Genomic DNA, 26,303 nt, shown 5'->3' with positions numbered 1-26,303 from the left:
TGGATTTTTTCGATTTTCAGAGTAAAATTGGAAATTTATGTAGAGTACATGTTGTACCTTGTGAGCAAGAAGCTAAAAATACAGACATGAAAGGCGTTTACAGATTTTTGCACAGGTGTGTGAGGGTTATAGGCGTTTTCTTTGGCCGATTGAGGGAATTTCCAAATTATTTTGTAAGTTTGTGAGCGATATCTTCACTTCTGCGAACGGAAGAATGTATGTTGAACTACAGAGACATTTGAGCAGACGAACAACTGGACGGACGAACAGACGGACATGCTTAGGTCTATTCTGAGTTCGAAACTGACGAAGGATTTATAAATTTTTGTCCCATTTTCGCATCCCGGAGAAAGTTTACAACGGACGTTACATAGACGGACAGAGGGATATGTTTAAATTGATTCAGAATTTCTTGCTGATCAAGAATAATTTATGTGGTATCTGAAGCTTGCAAACGTTATGACAAAATAAATACATAACTCAACCTTCGGTGATACGTATAACATAAACTCTATTGATTTTACTTTTAGGATAAATTATTTTGAGATTTTTAAATAACATTTTAATCGAAATATGTTTTTAATTTCTAAACTATAATTTTTTAAATTCCATTATTACGCAAAGCCAAAAATCCAGTTAACATAAACAATTTGCAAAAAATGGCTTAATAAACTTTCATGTTGGCATGTTGACATGAAAAACATTTTTTTTCAATTAGCGTTTGGATTTTTATTTCTGTTTTTATGCCCATCACCGAAGGCTGAGAGATATATTCATATTGTCAAAAAGTTTGCAACGTCCAGAAGGAAGCGCCAGAGATCCTACAAATTACACATATATTCTTGATCAGCATTAAATTCTAAATCGATTTATGTATGTCTGTCTGCCCGTCTGTCCATGTGTCCGTCTTTGCAATGTCCGTTGCAAACATTTTTCTGGCCGGAAAAATAAGGCTGGCGACTTCAAATTTGTCAGGCCTATTGGAAGTTCTTGCATGTAGGTTAATATTAAAAATGAGGCAAATCAGTCGGAGGACACGCCCACAGCATTAAGTAAACTGAGAACGACTCTTTTTTACAAAAATTTAAACGCTAGTTCTATGGATGATGCTGTAGTATTCGTGCACAAAAATTGAAAAATTGAACCCGCCTACCCAATATTATAGTGTTTCAAAATTTAATTATTTTTTCAATACCTTTATAACACTCAGAAACAAGCTTCAAAAATCCCATAAAGTACACAAATTCTTGGCCAGTTACAACTCTTGAATGCACCTAAACATGTCCATCTGTTGGTCTGTGTATCTGTCTGTTTACGTAGCTTTGTAATATTTGTGGTAAACGCTGCCCCGTTAGCAAAAATAAAGATATTACCTAAAAATGTACAAAAGAATCTGGAATTGAGTTAAACTTTTCGAATGATCCGTATTATCGAGTATGCAAATTTCGTTCTTTTACGTTTTTTGTCATTGTTAGGATAACGGTGATGGGTATAAAAGATTCGATCACGACGGAATATAATTTTCTTAATTGTGTTCTTTTGTTTTTTATACTAAAATACTGTCGATATAAATTGACCTCGGGACCGTTCCCCTCCATCGTACTCATAAACCGCAGCCGAGAAAATCTTTTCCATTGAAATACATAGAAAAGCTTTAATATCTAAATTGCATACATGCTGAAATATGTAAAATGCAAATGTAATGGTGTAGTCATTGACATGCTTACATGTATGTGGCTTGTCACAGACATGTCGTTATTTTACCTATCTACATATGCAAGTATGCATGTATGCATGCAAATATAATGCATATGTAACTGTGTTTCAGGACAAAAAGACAGATAAGATCTGTTTTCACATTTCCAAATGTAGTTTAATCTACAAATCCATTAACAAGATGTTAAGATTCTTTTTTTGTTTGCATATTAATAAATTACTTTGTTGAGAAATCCGAATGACAGAAGAGGGCTATCATCAGGATTAAGGTCTTTGATAGGCGGCAGAGCCAAGAAATGCATAATGATTAACCTAAAATGTTTACAGATGTTCATTTTAAATATTTCATTTAATAAGATTTAAATTTCCTTCTTCTCTGATTCAAAAGTAAATAAATTATTTGATAAAATCAGACAAAAATTAAAACTAATGAACCATTTCTTTTTCATTTTTTGTGTATTGAATTTATTGACACAGAACGCAATACACCAGAACAGTCGTCGTAAGAAATGGCTGCCGTAAAATAGATGATTTTAGAAGACAAGTCAAGCACGTCATATAAGTTTCCTTTTTCCACATCTTTTTGTATCCATCACCGAAGTGTGAAGGGTGTATTCATTTTGTCAAAACGTGTGTAACGTTCAAAGTGACGCTTGATCAGCGTCCAATTCTGAATCAATTTAGGTATATCCGTCTGTCCGGTTTGTTCGTCTGTGCAATGTCCGTTGTAAACATTCTCCTGTTCATAAAAACATTGCAAATTCTTGTATGCAGGAACATGGACCAAGTCAGTCGAAGAACACGACCACACTATCATGTAAACCGAGAACACTTCTGGTTTTCAAAAGTAAGAAAAAAATTAGTTTTTTGCCAATTATCCATAAACTACGCACTACCTGCAGTACCTATATAAAAATGTGAAAAACGACTACGCCTTCCCAATATTATGGTGTGTAAACATATAACTTTTTTTTCAAAACATTTATAATGCTCAGAAACAAGTTTCAAAACCCCATAAACTACATAAATTTATGACCCGTTAGCGAATATGAAGATATCGCCCAAAAATTTGAAAATGATCCAACTCGCTCAAAAGATACGCCTACAATGCCCACAAAACCTTTCATTTTGAAATTAAAAGAACTGGGCACGCCTATTGCTTATTGTGGAGGTGGGTGTAAAAGTTTCGGTCACGACCGATTATAACATTCTTACGTTTCTCCTTTGCCGCTTTTTCTTTCTCATAGTTAGATGATTAAAATGAATGTTAATGTATATAGCTGGAGACTTAAATGTAAACGTATTTAAGATTTATTCCCTATAAATCAACGATAATTGGCTATAAGAGATGAACACAAACCAGAAAAGAAATTTTAACTAATATTAATTGAAAATAAGATGGATTTTGTGTAAAGTAATGTAACATATAAATATAAAAGTATTATCCTAAGAAACGTCGTGTGGGAAAGCGACAGATTGAATGTATTAACAAATTCATTTTACAAAAGTTCTAATTTTCTTTAGAAACGGAATGAATTTGTGTTAAGATAAGTTTTTAGTTAAATAAAACTTTATGTTATCATCATGTTTTTCCGATCCATAGAGATTGTTCAGATTCAAAGGTACGGTTATCTATAAAGTGTTTTTCCGATATATTATTTTAACCTCGCTATAATTTGTGGAATAAAATAGCATCCAAATGTCCTTCATGGGATCCCTTTGCAAATAGCGGGTAATACCGCGGCCATAACTCCATGGTCGTTCATGTTGAAAACGTCAGAAGTTTGAGGAATGCTCGTATAAACTTGATCATTCGCGTAAATCTACGTGAAAATATGAAACGCTAAGAAATCGCAACATTTTGCCAGTAAATCCATGTCACCAAAATGTGAATTTACACCTTTGGCAAATTTTTTGCACTACAATGCCAAAACGAGGCATGTTATGTGAGTTGTGATACCGTCCTGTTGAAACCTCATCTCTCAAACATCCACATCTATAATTTCACCCCAAAAAAACTGGCATTCGACATTTATTATTTTTATTGTTTGATTTCAAGAAATGCGCTGCGGAAGCCTATCAAACACTTTCAAACGCTTAAGATTTGCACAGCTGCTCCACCATATCCCAATTTTTGGATTTGGTATCAACGGTTTAAAAGTGGTGATTTTAATGTTAATTACGAAGAATGTTCTGGAGCGCCAAAAAAGTTTAAAGACAATGAGTTGCAAGACTTGTTGGAAGAGAACTCAGCTCAAACTTTTGAACATCTTAGCTGTTAATGAATCAAGTGTTTTTAGACGTTTGCATGCGATGGAAGAGATTCAAAACGGAGGGAAAATGGCTAGCACATGAATGGATAGAAAATGCGACGAGACATGGATCTTTGTATACCACCGTGAAACAACCGATCAATCAAGCGAATATCATGCGAATGGTAAATCAAGACCGAAAATACGTCACCAAAGTCGCTCAAAACTCAAGGCCACGTTTTCTTGAAATGTTGTGTGACATATTATTTGATTTTTAGGATTACCTTGAGGCTGACGAAATAGAATTGCACAAGTAATACAAGCGCGTTGCTGAGCCCAAAGTAAGCATATACTTATGCCGTAAGAACCTATGAAAGCCCTGTTTACTTTTTCTCCCTGCGATGAATACAGAAAATATTGAAATTTAAACACTCTTAAATGTCTTGTGTGCATTATATCGAACTGAAATTTGGCATGATATGAACGCGAATATAAACTTTCCAAGGCGAACATTTATAATCATATTTTGCTTTCAAACTTTTCCTTTACCTTATGGTGATTGAAAGGACACTCCTTTCGTTTTGGCAGCAAAATTTTTTCTTTCCATATTACACATGTACGCAGGTATTCTGCTTTTCATTTATGTCGTTCTATCACTTGACACTAACGACCAAAGAAGGAAGAAGTGAAGACGAAAACGAAAAATAATAACTTGTTCATAATATTTTCGGGTAAACTGCTGATGAGGAAATAACTGACGCTTACTTGTTGAGCAATAAGACAGGCGGCCAACCAACTAAGAGAAAAAGACCAACCCAGAAAGAAAGTAAAATATAATATTACCATAGAATTGAATAAAAAAGAGAAACTTTTTTTCGTTAAATTTGTCTGCATGTGATTTCCTTTTTATACCCATCACCGAAAGATGACTGGTATATTTATTTTGTCAAAACGTTTGCAACGTTTAGAAGGAAGCTTCAGAGACTCAGCAAAGTGTATTATTATTGTTGTTCGGCATCAAATTCGGAATCAATTTAAGCATGTCCGTCGATCCGCGTGTGTAATGCCCGTTGTAAACATTCTGCTGCAAAAACGAGGCCATCGACTTTAAATTCGGCAAAACCATTGAAAGTTTTTGCACTCAGATTGCTATTGGAAATAGGCAAAATCGTTCGAAGGACACTCCTACTGGTACTAGATAAATTGAGGACACGTTTGATTTTCAAAAAAATTACAAAATTGGTGTCCTGCTCATTATGCATAAACTATAACGGATAAATCTACAAAGATTTGAACGGCCACGCCTACTCCATTTTATAGTTCGCCAAATTTTCATTTTTTTCAAAACCTTTATAACGCACGGGAATAAGCTTCAAAAAGCCCGTAAAGTGTATAAGTTCTTGGCACAGTTCCAAGTTCGGAATGCATTTAATGTCCGTCCCTTTAGCTCTCTATGTCTTTTTGTCACATGTGATAAACATTCTCGTTAAAATTAAGATCTCGCCTAAAAATTTGCAAAATTAAGACGCAAACTTTTGAAAGAACACGCGTTTTTTTCTTGTGACTCATAAAGTCCACACAACACACACAACATATAAATTCCGCTTTTATTCTGAAAATAGGAAAAATTAGCCGCGCCCAGTGAATATTATAGAATAGTATGAGAATTTAGTTCCCTTTTTTTGGTAGGATCACCGTGATGGATATGAAAGATTCGGTCACGACCGAATATAATTTTCTTACTTGTTTTCCTTTTTTTCCGAAGTCATGTTTACCACGGATATGCTCAGCATTTCCTTGTATAAAGAGATAGTCTCCACTTGATATATTTTTGTTCTTTCTTTTTATATTTTATATTTTCGTTTTTTTTTTTAAGCAATAAAGTTTATTATTTCATGTAAAGGGTGGTTGATAAATATAAGTCAGTGGCGAAAGACCATAAAAAACAAATATATATATACATGAATAAAGAACTTTAATCAGCTTTAGAGAATTTTCATTTCATATGGTTTGTTTGCGGTAATGTGTGCGATTAAGTTTTAATAAAAAAATAAAAAAAAAGGTTTGCTCTTATGTATTTTATTTTTGTTTTCTTTGGTTTGTGCATTGATTGAATATCGCAACATAATGTATTTTATATGAAAGTTAATATCAAAGTGAAAATATTTGATTTTCTTTATGATGTAAAATTGCGAAAAATATTGATTTTGGTGATAGCCCGGAAAGGACGCGAAAACGAATCCAAAAAACGTTTTAAAAGAGTTAAAAGAAAACGTTACATTCCAGAAAACAGCCATTGCCTTGAAGTGAATTATAGGCATTCCTACGAGTCATATGCTTTCCCTAAATTAGTGTGGTCCTCAGCTTCAATCGTCTATCATATTATTATGGAAGTGTTTGTGAGCGCTCTTCTGGTCAAAGTTTTGTCGTTATGGTTTTACGTACGCCATGTACTAGATCTACATTTTTGGCTGGTGCAAAATGGACATCATTAGATAGTTGTACGTCACGCTTTCTCCTGTAGCTTGATTTAACATCTCCCTTTTAATCGCAAATTTTGGACACTAGAGTATTGAATGGTCAGCAGTTTCATCTTTTTTGTACACACTTTGGACAATATTGTCCGCTACCATGCGCCTCTTATATAAGAAGTGCTGAAAGCTAGCATGATCACTCAAAATTTGCGTTCCTTAGTGTATATTCGTTCCTTTCCCTGTCGTGCTAGTCGCTTCGTATGAGGCTTTCGAGCATCATATGTGTCTGCCGCTTGCCTGGCCAACGATTCGGCTGGCATTACTGCGCTAATGATACTATACGAGTTATAAATGGGTGCATCTAGTAGTCAGTCAAAGCGGACAACTGTTTAAATAACCTTTTGGCTTGCATTGGAAAATATTTATGGCAGGTTTAAGTCAATGTCTTTTATGGACTATAAGTTGTTAGGGTATGTTAGCAGTCTACACTTCTTCTTAATTATAAAGTCAGATCGAGTTAGAACGTTACTGTAGTCAACAATTAAATATACGTCACATACAGAAAGACGCACCTGGTATTACCCCATCCTTCGACAATAGACATAAGTTAATGATAAAAGCAAACTATAAATTTTATTTGATGTTTACATGTTTGCCGTTTTTCTACTTCACTTTTGTTTGCAACTTAATACAATTTTGAGATGTTGAGAAGATGGATGGACATTATTTGCTCTTGCTCATGTCGAAGAGAAAATGCAATTTATATTTTCTTAATAATTGTTGTACGTTTGTGCTCTGCTGCAGGTTTTATTCATAAATACTTTCTTTATTTTTATTCGGCTTTTGTAAGAATCAATTTAATTAATATCTTTCTGTCATAAGAGGGAGCATAAGAACAATTTTATTAATTGTGAATCTGACAAAGTGACCGAAACTAAACCTAAAATGACAAGTTCTTAGTCGGTTGCAAGATCAGGGAGCTATAAATAAGTGAATAGTGAAAGTAATACGTTCCCGTGACAATGAAGAATGCCTTCAGGTGACCAGGCGCCCATAGCTGGTGAAAGGGTGCCCAAACACCGCACACTCTTAAAAATGGGCGTAATGTAGGTAGCGCTGTGCATATATATGTGTATATAATATATATATGTACCTATTATATACATATATATCTGTACGCTATCTGTAGACTATCCGTCATACACGAAATTCACATTTTTCCATTGAAAATGAGTAATGAGTAGTGTCATTAAAACAAAACAGTTGAAATGTTATGAAATTTCGACAGTGGGAGTGAAAATCGTAGAATCCATTAATAGTAATAATGTCATCCTAACATATTATTGAGAAGTATGTGATATACTTTCATGGCATGCTCTTCAAAAAAATAGAAGATTATCCACTATGCCTTTCAATAGTAGTGCTAGTCTTTCTTTCGCATTTTCCCCTATTTACCCTATTTATGTACCGTCACACTGTCGACTACATTCATTTCTTAGCCATATTTCTCGTGTTTGAAAAAATCTACACGTCGGGATCTTCCCAGATGATGTGAATACAGCTGTTTGCTGGAATTGTTTCTCAGTTGAGCTTTTTTCTGGCGGCACTGCACATGCACTTGTCATTCAACTTATATTTAGAATAGTTCCAGGTTTTATTCAATGCACATTTACCTGCTCAATCTGGAAATTGAATTGCCGTAATAAGAGCGTACGGGATATAAAGCAAAAGATGTAGAATATGAAGTGTAGAATATAAAATATACAATACCGAATATAGAGAAGAGATTACAAAAATTATAGAGATTAGAAGACAAAGTATATAAAGCGCTGGGTGCAGAATACAGAATAAAACATACAGAATATGGAATGTAGAGAAAACGGTACAAAGTATACGATATATATAGAGTAAAAAGCATCGAATATAAAATACCGCATATAGAATATAGAAGAAAGGATTTGTAGAATTAATAATATGCAATATAGAATGCAGGGTAAGAATGCACAGTGCAGATTGCAAAATGTAGAGTATAGAATACGGAACAAAATATGGAATGTATACAATATTTATATATATATGCACACGCGTGGTATAAAATATAAAGAATGCTGTATAGAATGTAATATATAGGGTAAAGGATATGTAATAAGGAGCGTAGAATACGGAATATAGAATCTAGAATACGGAGCTTGGACTACATAATATAGAATACAGAAAATAGAAAAACGAATATGGAGAATATATATATGAAATGTTACTGTACGGAATTTAGAATGCAAAGTATAGGACGTGGAAGTTTGAACATAGTTCAGCGTTTAAGAGTAGAGCTTCAGTTCGTCTACACAAGATGTATTGTGGCCAGAAACGAAAACTATTTTTCAACCAAGATACAAGGCGAAACGATTAAGAAATAACTCAAATCATGGTTTGCAATACTGTAGTCTGATCACCAATAATTATATATGTGCGCCCACTTCAAGTGCGTTGCAAATTTAAAGGCGTAAACAAACAATTAGAACTAAAACAAAAGAAGTAAAATACGCCGAATTTCAAAACTTATTGATTTGCATTTCTCAGCTATCCCCGTTAAAAACCAAGTGCGAAGAATGCAATTGCATTAAGCGACCTCATTCTTCAAATTAAAATGTTGCCCGGAATATTAAGCATTTTTCTTTATTCTTGTCTGAATGGCATTGGTGGATTTAAAATCAACATAAATGTTGGATGATTTCCTAAACATTTGTCGCCGAGTAGGTGAAGGGTCGGAACTAACAAATCAATGGTCGGGGATTCAAATCGCAAGTGCGGTAGAGTTTTTAATATAAGCAAGCATGTGATCTCAGTTCTCGGGTAGCCTTTAGATCCACACTTAGTAAATTTGTTAACAAAATATATAGACGATAACACAAAAAATGCTGGATGATTTTCTTCGAATGTGTAGTCGATTAGGCAAAGAATGGCGGCTAAAAAGTATGATTTTAATAAGGAGCATCATTTGAGATCTTATTGGCATAATAAAGAAATAATTGAAATTCTAAAGCCCAGCAGGGTAGACTCCATTAACGGGGAAAATCCATTTTATAAGAATTTCTAGTAGAATTTTCTATGAAAGGAAATGCATCACTATCCTGCCAACCTACGTAAAGCACTCATCTTCCTTTATAATATACATTTATTTAATATATTTAAATTTTCTTCAACTAGGTGTCTGCTGTAAATTTTTCATAACGCTTCCATGAATGTGTAAGTAGTAAAAGGTAAAAGGAAAAATTCTTGAACACTTAATTTTGTATATATTATTACTTAAATGATATCGTTTTATTACAGATAAAAGCTAATAAATTAAGCTGAATTAATAATTAATGGTTTAATGTCTTTCTGTTGAATTTTGAATTTCTGTGACATTTTTTCAAATAACTATTGCAATACATTTCACAAAATAAAGGGCAAATAAAATTTAATTTCCGTTAACTTCAATTTAAACTACCAGTGTTCCTTTAATGTCTGGTTATGAAGCATGTTATTCATTGAACGATGACATGTCAAGCAAAATGTTATAAACTCTTGTAACCAGAAACCACATGAAAAAGTTTTAATTCCACTTTAGTTTGATGCACTAAAGGATTTTAAAACATTTACCAAAAGTTTAAATGAGAATTGAAAAATACACTACAAAGAAGAGAAAAAGATTTATTAACACTTTAACGATAATAACGAGGCGTTCTTTATTTATTTATTTATTTTTTTTTTTTGCTTTGCTTTGCTTTGCTTTTAAGTAAATAAGGACATGACACGCAGGATTCAGATAAAAGCATGTACTTCTCAACTGTACAAAACTAAGCAACCAAAAACAGAATATAAAGAAAGAAAAAGGAAAAAACGATGACCGCAGAAGACAGGAAAGAAGGTGATTAAATAAAGTAGATCTAACGAAGGAGAAAGTGTTGGTTTTCTTTTGCTTTTTGCGTAACAGTGCGTTCGGATAGAACAGCTGTCATAATAGTAGCAAACAACTTAGCAAAAGAGCAAAAAAAAAGAGAAGAAAACAGGAAAGACTTCATATTTGGTTTATATCGATTCTTTTACTAGCTACTACCTGCTTTTTTTTTGTTTGGTTCATTTTCATATTTAAAGCAAATAAAAGCAATACAGATGATAACGGCCCACTCTTAAGTACGCTACATCACCTCGCTTATTACAGTTACTCATATACTGACTTTTTAGAATGAGGTATTACAGGAAAAGTGGTCCGATCCCAATCATTTTCAGTAGCGTTTGTCGTTGGGCTGGCAAAGGTCAGTGTACTAAATTTCTGTCAAAATATCTCAAAAATTGCGGACTGTAATTTGAGAAGGAAGAAAACAAGACAGACAAATTTAATAAAAGCTTCGTCCGTTTCAGGTGCTTCTAGATGTTGCATACAACTGCACAAACTTAATGCATCCGTCGTAACACAAGTGATGTAGAGTATACTATTAAAAAACAAAAGTAATTTTGTACAGAAATATGCGACATGGAGCTTCCTATAGCGAGTAAAAATATATTTAGTAACGGTCTTTATACAAACATGCTCTTATAAGCAGATCATTACTACTACGGATATTATTATAAAGCATACCATACGTGTGTAATAAATATCTTAGTGTTGTAGGTTAGCTTCTAAAACGTGGCACGTACAAATAGCGTATTTAATACACGTCTCATTAGGGTATAGACTTCTAATAAATTATGGTTTTATTAACATTGGTCCGAACCATGCAATGTAGCGATACATCTGAGAATAGACTTCGTATTGGGCACAAAATCTCGTGAACTTTGAGCTCACTTTCTTCTCCCAGACGAATGGTGGACCAAAGAGATTAAATGGGTTTTGCTAATCAGTCTGTTTAAGAATATGGTGTAAACAAAACCTGTAAAGGAACGTTTGGCGAACCTAATATGACACCCTATAGGGGATATAAAAATGAATATATATTCTTCGTTTAAATATGAGCAGCAGCGCAATTAGAATGCTAAAGCGATTTATGTAAAGTGCACTTGTCAGTCAGTCGGTGCGTTTGCGGTTGTTTTTGTCTTATCCTGCATGTTATACTCAGTTCCAAATTTGCACTTTGTTGAATTTTTTACCATTTTTTATAAACTCATTTTTATTATTATTATTATTATTTTTTTTTAAGAAGAAACTTAAGACGTCATAAAGACGCATTGTTAAGTTGTTCGTTATTTTAAGAGCGTTTTTCCGGTCGTAGCGTTCTGGTTCATAGCTTTACAGTTTCTTTTTTTGCCCATTTTCACATTTTTTTTAGAAGACTTTTGTTATTATTTTTAATTCTGTTAAATAAAGTTGTTTGTAAAGATAGCTCTTTCAGTTTTTGTTTAGAAAAGCTTAGGAAAAAAAAAGACCATTAACGGAAACAGAGTGACAATGAATTAAGAAAACATTTTTCATTAAGTAAGGCGTACACTACACGCTGCATAGTGAATAAAGACATAAAGCACTGAGTTCGTCCGTAGTGTAGAGACTAAAATCACTCCTCATTTTGGTTCCATGACATAAGTTTAATATCTTTAATCTATTATAGTTTTGTATATGTAAATTCGATGCTTTTGACTTTTCTCTACATAAAATAACAGTTTTTAATTTAGTATTGTTCAGTTATTCGGTGTATACAGGCACTTATCATGGGACTCTCAAAATTGCCTTTTTGACATTCATTACTTTTGTTGTTTGATTTGAAGGAACCTGCGGCCGAAGCCTATCAAACACTTGCAGAAGGGTATGGTGACGCTGCTCCATCGTATCAGCCCCGTCTCAAACATTCAAAGTGGTGTCGAACATCTTAGCAGTTAATGAAACAACTGTTTCTAGAGTTTTGTATGCGATGGAAGAGATCTAAAACAAGAGAAATTGGTTACCATGCAAATTGAATGAAATCCCATTTCGAACCATTTCAACATCGCGGTGGCTTTCCGAACAATCTTATGTATTTTTTATTTGCATGGATTCGACTCAGTTATGTTTAATTCCGAACTAAGTTTAAAATTATTGTATTGTGATCTAAATATCAAGGCAAATCAGGGGGAGTTCTGGAACTCTTCTAAAGTAAGCAGGTCACGGATCCTAGAGAAACAAGAAACTTAAGAAAATGTTAGTTAATAATCTATAGGCAGAAACAAAATAAACTTTAGTAGAATTTCATTTTACGATATTAAGATTTGGACTAAACGAATTTAGCGCACTCTAAGACATTTTCCCAACTAAGATAAATCTAATTCATTTTCAGATATTCGTTGACATTGCTATCTGCGACGGCTAACAGAGAGCCATTTATAGTTTCGCTTCAATGTGTGAATATATCTTCGCATATAATCATGTCAAAATATAAAAGAACTTTTCGCACCTTTGTCTTATTTAATATATTTGTAGAGGTTTATTTATAGATTTTTGCCTGCACAAAGCATTTCCATTCCACTCCTTTTCTTCTAAAAAATTTTACCCTCTCCCTAAACGTAGACTACATCGTTATCCATTTCCACAACACGTGTGGTTCTGTTGTGTTATATGTATCATCGCAATCATCAGCATCGCATCGTTATCGTGTTGTCATATCATTTTATATTGTGTCGTCTCGCCTTACTCTTAAGGTTTGCTGTAAACTTTTCATCATCACGTCTTTTTCAGTTTATATCTCTGCTTAGCTTTTTTCTTTTTTTTAGCATTTGTTGCTTTTTCATATAAAACTAACACTCAACTGTTTCGCGCAAATGTGCGGTGTATAATGGATATTGGGGTGCACGCGCGCTTCTTACGCGTAATTGTATGTGATTTGCTGCACAACTGCACACATAAAAAGTTTTACGCAGTTCTATATGCTTTATGCTTTCGTTGTAGTCGTTGTTTGAAATAATTTGCAGCTCATTAATCTTCAACTAAATAAGCGGCAACAACAATAATGACAACACTGATAATGACGATAAAGTTTGTTGATTTTTATGTTGACATTATTATCCGAAATGAAAACACGACAAAGGCACAAGCGCTTGAGGAAGATGAAGATACAAAAAAATGAAAAGAAATAAAAAGAAGAAGAAAAAGCGAAAGAGAAAACTATTTTTAAAATATTTTCATATTTTCATAAATATTGTGGAGAGTTTTTTGAACCGTCAGCATAAATATTTTATGGAATATTAAGTTTGCTGTTCTACGTTCGAAGTTCTGTATGGAAATTACTTAAATTGAATTTATACAAAACTATCATCCGTAACCTTCGTGAACTTGAAGCATATTACATAAACCAAACTTAAAATAATCGAAATGTAATTAAGGCTCCTTAGTAGTTTCGGACATAGGAAAAATTTTTTGTTTTGTTGCGGTCATAGGAAAAATTTTATTAAAGCTTCAAATTTATATATATTCTGAGAACTTATGAAGATTACGATGCTTACATATATTGTTCTCAACAAAAAACGAGCATCAAATATAGCTTTAATATGGTGATGTATTATTTACAAACGCATAAGTCGACGATTTATAGCTTTATGGGCTGCGAAGTGGATAGAAATGTGGACAATTTTATAAAAGAAAAATAATAATATTTACTAGTTAAGATATTAAGGACAACAACTTTTATAAGGCTAAGTCTCACATAGGATAGCATGGCTATAAAGTGGGCAGAGCTGTATTCAGTTCTCCATGCGGGACACACCATAATCTAATGTATATATAATCGGAGCTGTAGTGAATGGTCGTTCGGTAAAGAAATACCGTTTCCCGGTGGTGTGTACACTCCACAGCTGTAGTCACATCCTATCTATTTGCAACCCTACTATATTCATAAAATGGATTAGCAGCAACTATAACAGAGTATTTATGCAAAAATGTTAATTTTGCTGCCGCATGGTATAATTGGGTTAAAATATAAATTTTGATAATCAGAAACTTAGCCCGGAAAAACTGAGAGACACAACGAAGATTTTCCAAATTAATGCCTTGAAAGTGTTTAAGCAAGGAAGCTGCTGCAAACCAAGGAGTAAATTTGTAAACTGATATTAAAAACAAATAAAAACTCTTGGCTTAATACAGTGTTTCATATAAAGACTTTTCAAAATAACATGCTATATGACAGGTAATCTAAAGAGCGGTCTGATCCAATCCGTTTTCAGTAGCGTTCGTTCTTGGACCGAAACATGTTGATGTACTAAGGGTTATCAAAATATATCAAAAGTTTTCAAGATCAACAGACGGACAGGCAAGCTTAGATCGATGCAGAATTGCTTCATAATTAATAAGAGGTGGGTCTATACCAAGTCCTTCTGGAGTTTGCGTACATTGTTGCAGCGTGTAATGTTTCTTAACGAAAGAAAAGAGAGTCTCTCATTAATTCTTTACCACAGTGATGTATATGTTCGTCTATGTTTGCTTTGAGTTGTATTAAATTTAATTTAATTTAATCCAATTTTTAATTTTTTTTAGATAGTACATCTCTATAGAATTTAATAAGAGTTTAAGAAACTGAGCTAATAAGTATTTCTGTCCGTACATAGCACATGTTTTCCCCTTTTTTTTTTTGACTACGCGAAGGCAACAAATGATTTATTTGTATTTGACTTTTTAAGGCAACTCGAGATGCGTTTCAAATTAAAAATTAAATTTTTTTTATTGAAAGTTAAGCAAATATTGTATTCATACATTTAACTTCACTGAGACGAGAAATGTTAAATTTTGTGGGCTGTGGCTATGCTTTACATAAAATATTATGCTGTTAACACTTTGTAGTATTCTAAATGGTGCAAAAGGCTTAAGATAAAACTACATAAATGAAAGCCTTTGTTTCCTTCACTAAGCTTAACATTAAATTGCATAAATAAAAGCATTGATTGTCCTTGGTTAAAAAAGCGTGATCAATACTTTTCGCCGATTTGTAAATATTTTCTATAAAATTAAGTTCAATAAATATTTACAAGATTTTCATCAAATTTTTTTCCTTTTCATTGAGCTGTGCTGTGCTGTACAAGTAACGAATATGAAGAATTTGTGTTTTTATTAATGTCATAAAAATTCAATCTATTGGTTATGTCAGACAAGAGCAAATAAATTTTTTTGAAAAGTTTTCATAGCCTTTAAACAGGAGAATACGTTCATATACGTTTATAATCTTTTATTACACATCCTTGCATTTTACGATACATTTATTCATTCACACACTAACACCATCAAGTGCTGATGCTTATTATGCCATGTGAAAAAAGAGCATAAAGTAAAAGCAACCAACGCAACATCGTCATCGTCTGTATAATATTAGATTAATCAAGAAGTCTGAACGAATACAAAGCACTCCGGTACTCGCATATACCGTAAATTGATTTCTATTCAATACACATTGACTGTAGGTATGTCGATAGGAAACAACGTACTTAAAATTGCAAAAAAAATAAGTTTTACTTTACCGTCACGGTAAAAGACATAAACTGTGTGTAACAAGGAAATGATATAGACAGATATTCCGACGAATTGACGACATTCCACTATCGAAGGGTTGGTAGCTAAAAAATATACGCTTTGAAGAAGCGCTTAAATCCGAGCTTAGAAAATCGGACAAAGTTTAATTTTTATATATTCCTTATTTTGAAGCTTCTAGTCTTAGTTGCTAGTGCTTAGGAACTTCTACCCTTAATCTAAAAGAAACTAATAATAAAAAGGTTTCTGTATCTCTTATTGATACATAGAACAATCTGGCGATCTTTCATTACATTACTGCTTTGATATTCAGCAATTTCGGAAGAAGGTATCTAAGGTATCCCATGAATTTAATTCTTTGTAAATTTTACTTTTAGAGCAAATAGGATAAAAAAAACATGATTTTATGTGTACTGAGTCATGCTTAGCGAGATCTTATGTTGTAAATGGTAGTTTATGCATATTTCTATGAGCTGATTGAATATTACAACATAAATAACAGATATATGCATATATAAGTAAAGAGTTAGGTGCAAAAAAATAGCAAATTACTATGAAATTTTTTAAAAGTTTATATAACACCTTACAATCCCATAAAATGTTATTCAATCCTTTGACAATCTCGTTATTAGCATGCCGCCACCATAACTGCATGTGTTCGGAAGTAGCTCGCGCTGCTTGTGATGGACGGTTTCGGTTGGGATTCAATGCGGTCTTTATCAGGAGAGATTTACACTTACCGATTTGCAAGCACCAAAAAAGCGCAGTTTCTTCCCAGGAATAAACTTTATACGGCATTTGAACTGCATAAAGCGCGTAAACTTTGTTGGCATGCGCCGATATCGTGATAAGCTTTCAATCTATGCGCATATAGTGTAAAATAGTAGAATGTTGAGGTCGAGGCCTATACTTATGTTTATTTTTTATGGTTTTTTTATTTAATTTAACTCAAATTAACGTTTTATTTCTGTTCTAAGTTAGCTTAACAAACTTCCATTATAAGATTTATATATTAAGTTCTAGGTTAGCTTGGGTGGCTTTTTAACGATTGTTGGAAAATTTTCTAAATAAATGCATAAATAATGGAAACAAATAAAAACACCATAGTAGGCCAAATCATTTTATTTCAAAATAAAGCTTTGATCGAAGAATAGGTCCGATCCGAACTATATGTAATAGCGTTCATCGTTGGGCCCAAACATATCGTTGTACCAAATTTCATCGAAATATATTTTGTTTGGTGGACACAAGGACAGCTAGACCAACCACAAGATGGGTCCATCTAAAATCCTTCTGGATGTTGAATAAGGCCGCAAAAACTTAATATATGCTTGTATCATAATTAGCGTAGAGTATAATAAGAAAAATAAAAGTTTTTTCTTGTTGAAACGTTGATATCACTAGAATCAGTAAATAAGCCAGCTATTGAAAAAATTTTTCGAGAAGGAAGCCCAAGCATCTGGTTAATTATTGGGCTGCTTTGAGGAGTGAAGACCGATTTAAATCGTGTCCGTTAATAAGTTAAGCCCTTACTCACGATATGCAAATTTTTTGCTAAAGAACATCTAAGCGTTTCTGCAAATTATCAAGAAAGCCTAAACGGGGCACACATCTTGGTTCGCATCTAATTTTTTGCTTAAGCAAAGCGCCTAGTGACCTACTAGGCGAGTTGTTTTTGATTGTAATCTGCTGTTCAAGTTTAAACCTTATAACTATTGAAAATTATTTTGGTTGCTATTTTCTTGCGCTTTTCCTATATTACTACAGGTTCATCATGTGTTTTCTCCTAGTCAAATAGAACAGAGACAGAGAGAGAGAGAAATATCTTTTCTTTTTCTAAACATCATTAGTTTAGATTAGAAAGTCATGTTTATTTAACATTTCATTCCTATAACAAATTATTATACAACAAAGTCTTTCATTCATTCACTTACAACACATAAGCATCGAATCAAATCTGGTGTAGATTCATCATGAAACGAATGATGAGGTGTACAAATGAAGAGGACACATACTACACAAAAAGGAGAAACAAAAAATGAAAACCGCGCAACATCGGAAACAAGATAGTTTTGCATAACAGTTAATGACTAGAATGCATGTGCAAAAATTTTCTGTATTAAATTTTACTCGATTTTATTTCATTTATTTCAGTTTTGCATTTCGAAGTTAAACTACTCGAAAAAATTTAAAAGCTTTGCAAGGGAAAGAAGCAAAAAGTATATAAAATATTTTAGAAATGAATTTCAAACGCTTTAAACCTCTCAACAACTATTTCACTTTCTTTTAGAAGTTCTCTTCAGTTTATTCCCTTGGTCCATCTCTATCCGCCAGCAATAAACTTGTGTTTAAAAATATTACGATTTCTCCCATTAAATTGGTTCTTTAAGGAGTATAATAATATTATTGATAAGCAATATATAATTTTCATGCTACAAAATAATAAAATATCGCTTTTATAAAATCCTGGTGACACGTTAGATAATGAAGCGTAGTAGTAGCTAAATAAAAACTATATATAGAATAAAAAATATGTAGATTGCTCCTTTCTTTTCAAACGAGATTGTGCAAATGAGCTTAGCAATTATAAAAGTTTTCAAAAGCTGATTCAAGTTATTAATTAGTACAAAGACGAAAAATGAATGGGAAATGGATTGAACTATCGTGCGTTTCCGACTCGCTCTTCGGTCATCAATTTCTGAAGATATTGCAGCTCTGTAATAAGTTTATGTAAAATAGAAATAAAAAAATGTCTTTTTAATAAACAGCGTTCAGTTCTGAACCTCCTTCGACTTCGCAGTAAAATATAATAATAAAATCGCTTTTGGTCCGACAACGTTTTATTCGTGCTAAGGAATGTTGTTATGCGGCAGTATGGTAGATTTCGAAATTAATTGAGTTTTGTTCAAGGTACCACTATGCGCGACGAAGTGCACTCGGCTAGCTTGTTTGAAATGAGAATTTTCGTAATTGGGAACTCTCTTCCCAAGGGAGATTACTTTGTGGTCTGTGAGGAACAAAGTTGGATCTCGTTTGGTCCCAACGTTGTTCTGCCTAAGGGCAGGTTAAGTACGCTATGATGACAGAGATGTTTGATTTCCATAGGCCTCGAACGGGCTTGCAATTCCGCCTATTCGACTAAGGATGCTGTGAATGTCCGACTTCCTTCTCCTCCTTCTTCTGGTTCTAGTGTCAACCAGTAGCAGACCGTTAACAATAACAAGTACTCCTAAACGGATATGTAAGTGAAGACAACGTATCAAGATCATTGTGAAGCTATTGATTTAGTGGAAAATAAATGCGTGAATTCATAATAAACTGAAGTGAATGCCCAAAAAACTTAGTTAGGGAGACCAACCTAAACCGGATTAATCAAGAAAAATAAACTGTACTTTCAATAAACAAATTTTATTTTAAGAACCCTGGTCTAGACAATCATTAAGGTAAAACGTTATTAACCTAGGTAAAATTTGACTCCCTTACAAGTCTCGAGTAGTATAATATAAAATTCAATTGCGTCTTACGCACGTTAAGAGCTTTTTTACAAAGTGTTACACGCAATTGAATACTTTTAACTGTATACAAAGTATACGATATGGTAGCCAAATACATAAACTGCTTGACCGTGGGATGTATACTTTATTTACGGCTCTAACCACCATTAATCCACGGTCATTTTGAGTCCGTTTATACTACGTAAGCGCTGAGTATACTTGATAAATTTTGTATTGAACTAATTTATGTTATGAACTTTATTATTTTATTATACATATTTTATATTATATTTTAACTTGTTATTTATCCAAGTTTATATTTTATATATGTTGTTGGAAATATTGCACTTACTTTCAACACTTGCTTAGGCTTTTAATTCTACCTTTTCATTTATTTTCTTTATCGTATAATGCAAATAAGTTTATCACCTTATAAATTCATTGTAATCGTAGCTTAATATTGTACACGTATAATGCAAGTTATTCAATTAAAACTTTTTCGCAAACTTGTATTCGCCGGAAAGTGCTTTGTGCTGGATTCCGTGTAATTAGTAAGTTTGTCAATTATTTGATGAATGAGTGAATTATATTAAATAAATAAAAGAAAGAAAAAAAAGAAACTATAAGCTTTAATTTTGAAAATGCACTGTATATGTTACGATGCATATGCTACATTGTATAGAGAGAAAATAAAGTACAGATTTTTTTGCAAAAATAAAACAAAAATTGAGTGATGTAGGTATACGTATAGAGAAAATAAACATAAATATAAAATAAACTTTTTTATTTACTAAGAAAAGACAATATTTTCTTACTTTTAAACGTGGATTATAACTGAATCCTGATTATGCACAATTATTTGCTAAACGGACGAGTATTCTCTGGATAATAATATCATAGTATAATCAGAATATATAAATTGAAAAACTTTTTGCTAAACTTTTACATAAAGAGTTTTATTCTCATAAACATTACGTAGTAAACTCAAAAAAGTTGTTTCGTAGACTTTTTAAGAAAAAAAAAAAAATAAAAATATATATATATAAATTTATATATATATGTAGAAAATAAATTTTAAAAAACCATAAAAATTTTAAAACTATCAACTTTGTCCGCTTTTGTAATTTAGCTTTTTTTTTTTTCTGCTCGATTTTTCGTCTTTAGTTTAGTACCAAGTACTGAAACAGGGGGAACTCATTTTAAATAATTTTCATCAGTTGCAATTGCCGTCTTTCAGTTAACACTTAAAAGTGTAAACTTTATCAACAGCTGGTCAACACATAAAATAGTTAATGGATTTCACTTTTACAACTCTTGTACACTTAGTTTCTATTTATTTATTTTTTTTATTTCTTGTTTTTTAAACCAACTTTTTAAATATGTTTTCAAGGAAATAGTTTACGAGAAAAAAGACTTTGTAATGTACAAATTTATCGTGAGAATGCTAAGAGAGCCATAGGAATTTTGCGAAAAAATGGAGAAGAGTAAGTAATACAATATGGATATGGATAGTAAGAGAGTTTGTTCAAAAGCAAGTGAGTAAAAGTTTGAGAGAAGCGGCAGCAAACGAGAGAGGTTCTCCAGAAGAGATGCAGATTCAGAGAAAACAAAGAACTGACGACATCATTGAGCTCTCGCATTGCCTAGACGATAAGACTCAAAACTGCCAAGTCAGTGGCCGCGGATTCGGATCTCAGTGCGGTAACCGAAGCAGCTATACGTTATATATAGTTGGAGTCATGTTGATTAAAGTTTAACATATTGCATACTATTTAGTGTACCTTCTAAGCTAACTTTTCTGAATGATATCATAGTTTAATATTTAGACTTAACTTCGCGTACTATTAGTTTATGTCGACAAGTATACTAAGGAATTGTTCCCTACGCAACTGTAACTGTCCACTTTGCTGTGCTTTTGAGTAATGATCTGCTCTTGAAATACGTAATCTTAAGCCTTTAAATGTAAGAGTCTCACATCTGAAGCTTTTAAATTGAACAGTCTCACATAGTGTATATATGGCTGTTATGTATAATTGCATCCAGTAATAAATAAAAATAAATTAATAAGCCTTTTATTATCTAAACTGGAAAGCAAAGTGTGTAGAAGGTGGGCCTTCTCATGACAATTCGAAAAATTGATAGATCAAACTTCTTTCGCAAATGTGAAAATTAGGTAAATGGTCAATATTGTCAATGAAACTATTTTGTAGATATAAAAAATAAAAGGAAATAAAACTTTAATGGTTTTGAAACACGATTGTTTTAATGTTTAATAACTACCTGTTTTGTACTTAAGTGAAAGTTTTTTTTTTTCTATCCTTTTTTTTTTCTATCGGTCTTTTTATATTCAATTTTACTCCAATCAAGTTAGAGGAAAGAGTAAAGTCTCATTTTGAAGGTCACTTTCTTTTTAGTACCTTTACAAAAAGAACAGCAGGATACCGGATATAATCCATAAGAGTATTTCTTCTTCTTCTTTTACTTGCACGTAACATTTCAATATCCTTCCGTGCGCGTCAAATAGTTGCAATTTAAATTTTTCTTCTTCTAAGGGATGACTGTTAAGACAAAACGTTTGTATATGTTTGTATAGGCAAAACTAAAACTTTTGCAAATTTTTGAAAACATAAAAACTTTTTATATATTATTTTTTTTTTTATTTTCAAGTTGTTGTTAAAAGTTTTGTCTTGTTTATCGTTGTTGTCTGCGCTGGCAATGGCAAAATAGAAGAATAACTCGCACCAAAAATGCTTGAAAATTTTATTTTCTTAGTTTCTTTCTTTTCGTTTTCAAGGCCAAGTGTGTGCCTACGCATGTTTTTCAGGGATTTATTTAATGACGTTGACATTGAAAACTATAAACGTCGAAATAGAAATTTCAATTAATTCTTTACTTTATTGCACTAAACTCCTTATCCTTAGAAAAACATGTGCACACTTTGATATGACAGTAACTTTTGTATATACATTTATATGTATAATATATTGAAGAAAGTGGAGCAAGTCCTTGTCAGGTTTTAGAAAAGTGTAAATTACCACATTTAAGTTTAGTCAAACAATTACATTTATGTGATGGGACACTTGCGTTGATTTAATTAAAGTTTTTGGAAAACTTATGTTTATTGGTTCGTTTTCTTTCACAATTAAATCTCTTAACAACAAAAGAAAGATATGACCTCAATTTAATTCAAGATACTAACTAATTGTGGTATGAGGTTATGTTAAATTAGTGCGGATGTATGGAACATTCAGAAGGATTTGAGATAAACAGCCCTTTTATTATACTGAGCTTGTCTGTTCGTCTATCCGCCTTTCTTTTCTTTTGTTCACTTTGCAAACCGCAATTTTTGAGATATCTGAATGAAATTTGATTGCCTGACGTGTTTTTGCAACGAATATACAAATGGTTCGAGCGAATACTCAAACGCCAGTTTTGCTAATATATATCTGCGGAAGTTATAGGCGAAAATTAAAGAAATAGATGACACTCCTTTCCTAATAGATGTGGGCATATTTGTGTGAAATTTTATCTTCTTATCGTTAGTTTAGCAAATGTGACGATTCGCTAAATTTACCCCTCAAACTGATGGGTTTAAGTGAGAATAGGTATATCATTTCTAGAAATAGCAAAGCGGGTGTGTCCCAGAAAAAAAGACTACCCGTGTGTATTTGCTGCATTAAATCATTAAAACCCAATATAAAACATCTGAAGATATCTACTTCATGATGCAGAAGTAGAAAGGCGTTGAATTTATTCAACGTTGAATTTATTCAGTTAATCCAGTCTTAATAAAAATCTTAAAATTAACTATTTCTCTTGCGAATATTGTTTTAAGGATACTATAAGAAAGACTCGCATGAAAGCTGTGGAAATTGTGTCGGTTATAGTTTTGGCCGTTTTGAAAAACCACGCTTGGAGAGATTAGAGAACTTGGACATCACAGAAGGCAAGGCAATAAGCTGTAATTTCTCAGCAGAGGATTTTCTGAAGCAAGCGTTCTTTTTCGAATACTTGCGGAATAGTTCGGAATTACAACGAAAAATATTTTATTCCATATTTCGTATTCCAGATGAGGTAAGGCATTGATTATGTGATTAAAACAAAACCGATTTTCTGAAAAATTTGCAGTCGTCTTATGTGGATTATATTTGAGTCAGTCATTAGAGGTGTATTAGCAAGACAAAGCTTTTTTCTATGTGTGTTTTCGTCGACAAGTCAAATTTTTGCAAAAATTCGCTACATCCCACAATATCGCCTCGAACAAAACAATACCGCTTTGCAGGATTGTATTCGTTTCACAGCGAGGGAGGATTCATGGCGTTTAAGGTAACGATGGATTGTCTAAATTGGTAGTATGCAAATGGCTTGCACATTTCAGCTCTGAAAACTTCGATACTATAAAGCCGTAGCTCTCTGGTGGACATAATGCTGATGAAATTCAGGAAGATCGCAGAAGACGCAGTCTCATACAGATACGGAAATAACCATTGATCAAAGAAGAGTTTTAAATCATTTACACCAGTCCGAATAAAACAAAGGAAAGCTCAACGTTTATTAATATCTGAAAGCTTAACGCGGATAGACTATTCCTTTGAGCATCGCTGCTGAAATGAAACGCTTTATATATTGTGAGGAGACCATAGCCCATAATAATGTCGTATGCGATTATGGGCTAAAAACAAACTGACGGTCACCTTAGATATTATTAATATTAGTGCAAAAAAAGGGAAATAACTCATCGTGAACCGCTTCTAGGTGGCCCGACGGTTGACTACGCTCCTTGCTATCAGCAAAGACAAAGGAAACACTATAAAATTTTTTTTTACAATATATGTTGCGTTATATTTGTGTATGAAGATGGTTACAATTACGTCTCTGAGAGCAATTCTTTTTTTATTTTTTTAATGATAACCAACCATCAAGTCGTTGATAGCGAAGGATTTTCTTAGCTCTTCTTCTAAAACTTGTTATTCACTTATTTTCTTCACTAAGATTATTTTCCACTTTTAGAATCTTTTTTTTTTTAAATCTACAATAAATAATCTTAATACTAAATACATAATAATATATTTTAAAAATTCCGCAACTGATTATATTTTCTATCGATTACTTTGCACTTTAGGTTTTTGCACAATTATACAAGTCTTACTGCGCTTTTTGCGCTTGCTTTGAGTAGCGCCAGTTGAATCTGTCGCAGTAGAAGAAACTTTATCATTATATTCAACCTTACTTGCACTACCAGCTTTATTTGATGATAGTATTTCTTTCATCTTTAAAGTGTCCATAGTGTCTTTGGGTAAATTAACATTATCAGCTCGACCTTTCCGTTTTCTATAGTCGTAATCGTCGTCATAGTCGTTATTGTAGTAATAATTACCGTAGTCGCAATCATTACCGCAATCATAATAATCATCATAATCGTCATCGCCACCAATACAAACTTCCTCCGTTTCATATTGCACTGGTTGGTTTTGGCCATTATAAGTAAGCCTATTAAGAAACTCAATAGTACTGTTCGAAGTGGCGAACTCATAAACCAAAGGTATGCCAACGCCTTTCGTTAAGCCTAAAGCAAATCCCTTAACAGCTGCTACACCCGTAGTAAAAAAGCGACCTTGAGGCTTGGCATCAGGTTTACCGTTTTCTTTGAGTATGCGAATAACTTCGTCAGTTGAAAGAGGACGTAATTGCAGACGACCGCCTTAATTGAAAGAAAAATAAGACAAAATACATTTATGAATAAAGTAAATTCTAAATGACTTTAATTCTATGCACTTACTTACCTAACATCGGTTTGGAAAAGCATAACAACCCCAATGCTAATACGTTTATGAAGAAACAGCATTTGAAATTCATGATTACTTTATTATTTTTTTCCTTTTTAACAAAAATAAATTTTTTCCGGAGATGAAGGCGCGTGTATGATGATTTTGTTACTAAAATCTCGCGTAGGTCAGGTTGAGTTTATATGTTCTTTCGCTTTTTTACTTTAATGAATTCATTAATAAAAACGCTTTTTGGTTTTTCTCCTTTTCATATTTCAATCAATATATTACACTTTCTGTTTGCATTTTCTTCGAATACAATTTTTTGCAAAGAAAGTCTTGCAGAGCTTATGAATAAATTATTTGAATAAATTAACATTTTTTGCGTTTTTTTTTTTCTGTTATTAATTCTCTTTTAATGGATTTCAATAAAGTAAACATTTTATACAAATTTACATAAATTTTTGCTTTTCTAGCTGTTTACGAAACATTTGAATGAGATCGAATTTTTTGATACTTATCGGCTTTAATTCTTTTTTTTATAGAAATGTGAAATTATTCAGTCTTCTATGCATTATAGGTGAGGTTATTTGTGTTTTTTTTTCTTTCTTCTCTTTTTTCTAACATCTAATTATGATGCTTAAAGGACCACTCTTAGGAGACATATTTTTTATAAGTGGGAAATTTTAAATCGTTGTAGCAGTTTTCTTACATACATCCGTCCGTCCACTCGAACGTAAATTTCCTGGTATGGTGGTTGTCCGCATATTTTTCTGTGTACCCATTTCGACCTGTTTTTAACGGTCTACTTTAGCTCGTCTGTCGTCTGTCGTCTGTTTATCATTTCAATTCTTCAGTTCACTAAAATTGAAGTATAACACTTATAGTTGTTGAATACCAATCAATTAAGAAACTGAGCACGATGATGAACTTCCCTAAAAAAAGAAAAAAATAAGTAAAGAAGTTATAGTCTGGCATACTCGACTATTAAATACCCTAGAGCATTTTGCCTGATAAATTGTTTCATTTATTTTCGCCATAAAATATCAATTAATAAAACACCATATCAAACAGTACACCTTGCGGTGCTATAAGGGCTTCTTTCTGTAAGAAACCTTCCCTGAGGTGAGGTCCGTAAAATAGAT

General features: G+C 32.7%; 1 protein-coding gene across 1 annotated transcript; it reads right to left on the bottom strand.

Annotated features, from left to right (window-relative positions):
• Positions 1-24,326: 24,326 nt before the first annotated feature.
• Positions 24,327-25,325, bottom strand: LOC119636781. Its single transcript, XM_038032389.1, has 2 exons — positions 25,177-25,325; positions 24,327-25,094 (listed from the first exon to the last, which is right to left on the bottom strand). The coding sequence occupies exons 1-2, from the start codon at positions 25,247-25,249 to the stop codon at positions 24,493-24,495; spliced, it is 675 nt and encodes a 224-aa protein (XP_037888317.1). The 5' UTR covers positions 25,250-25,325; the 3' UTR covers positions 24,327-24,492.
• Positions 25,326-26,303: the final 978 nt, after the last annotated feature.

The sequence above is a fragment of the Glossina fuscipes genome, unplaced genomic scaffold (assembly GCF_014805625.2).
Source record: "Glossina fuscipes isolate IAEA_lab_2018 unplaced genomic scaffold, Yale_Gfus_2 28, whole genome shotgun sequence".
Classification (NCBI taxonomy): Eukaryota; Metazoa; Arthropoda; class Insecta; order Diptera; family Glossinidae; genus Glossina; species Glossina fuscipes.
Note: the sequence above shows the minus strand (reverse complement) of the source record. Positions and strands in the feature narration are given on the sequence as shown.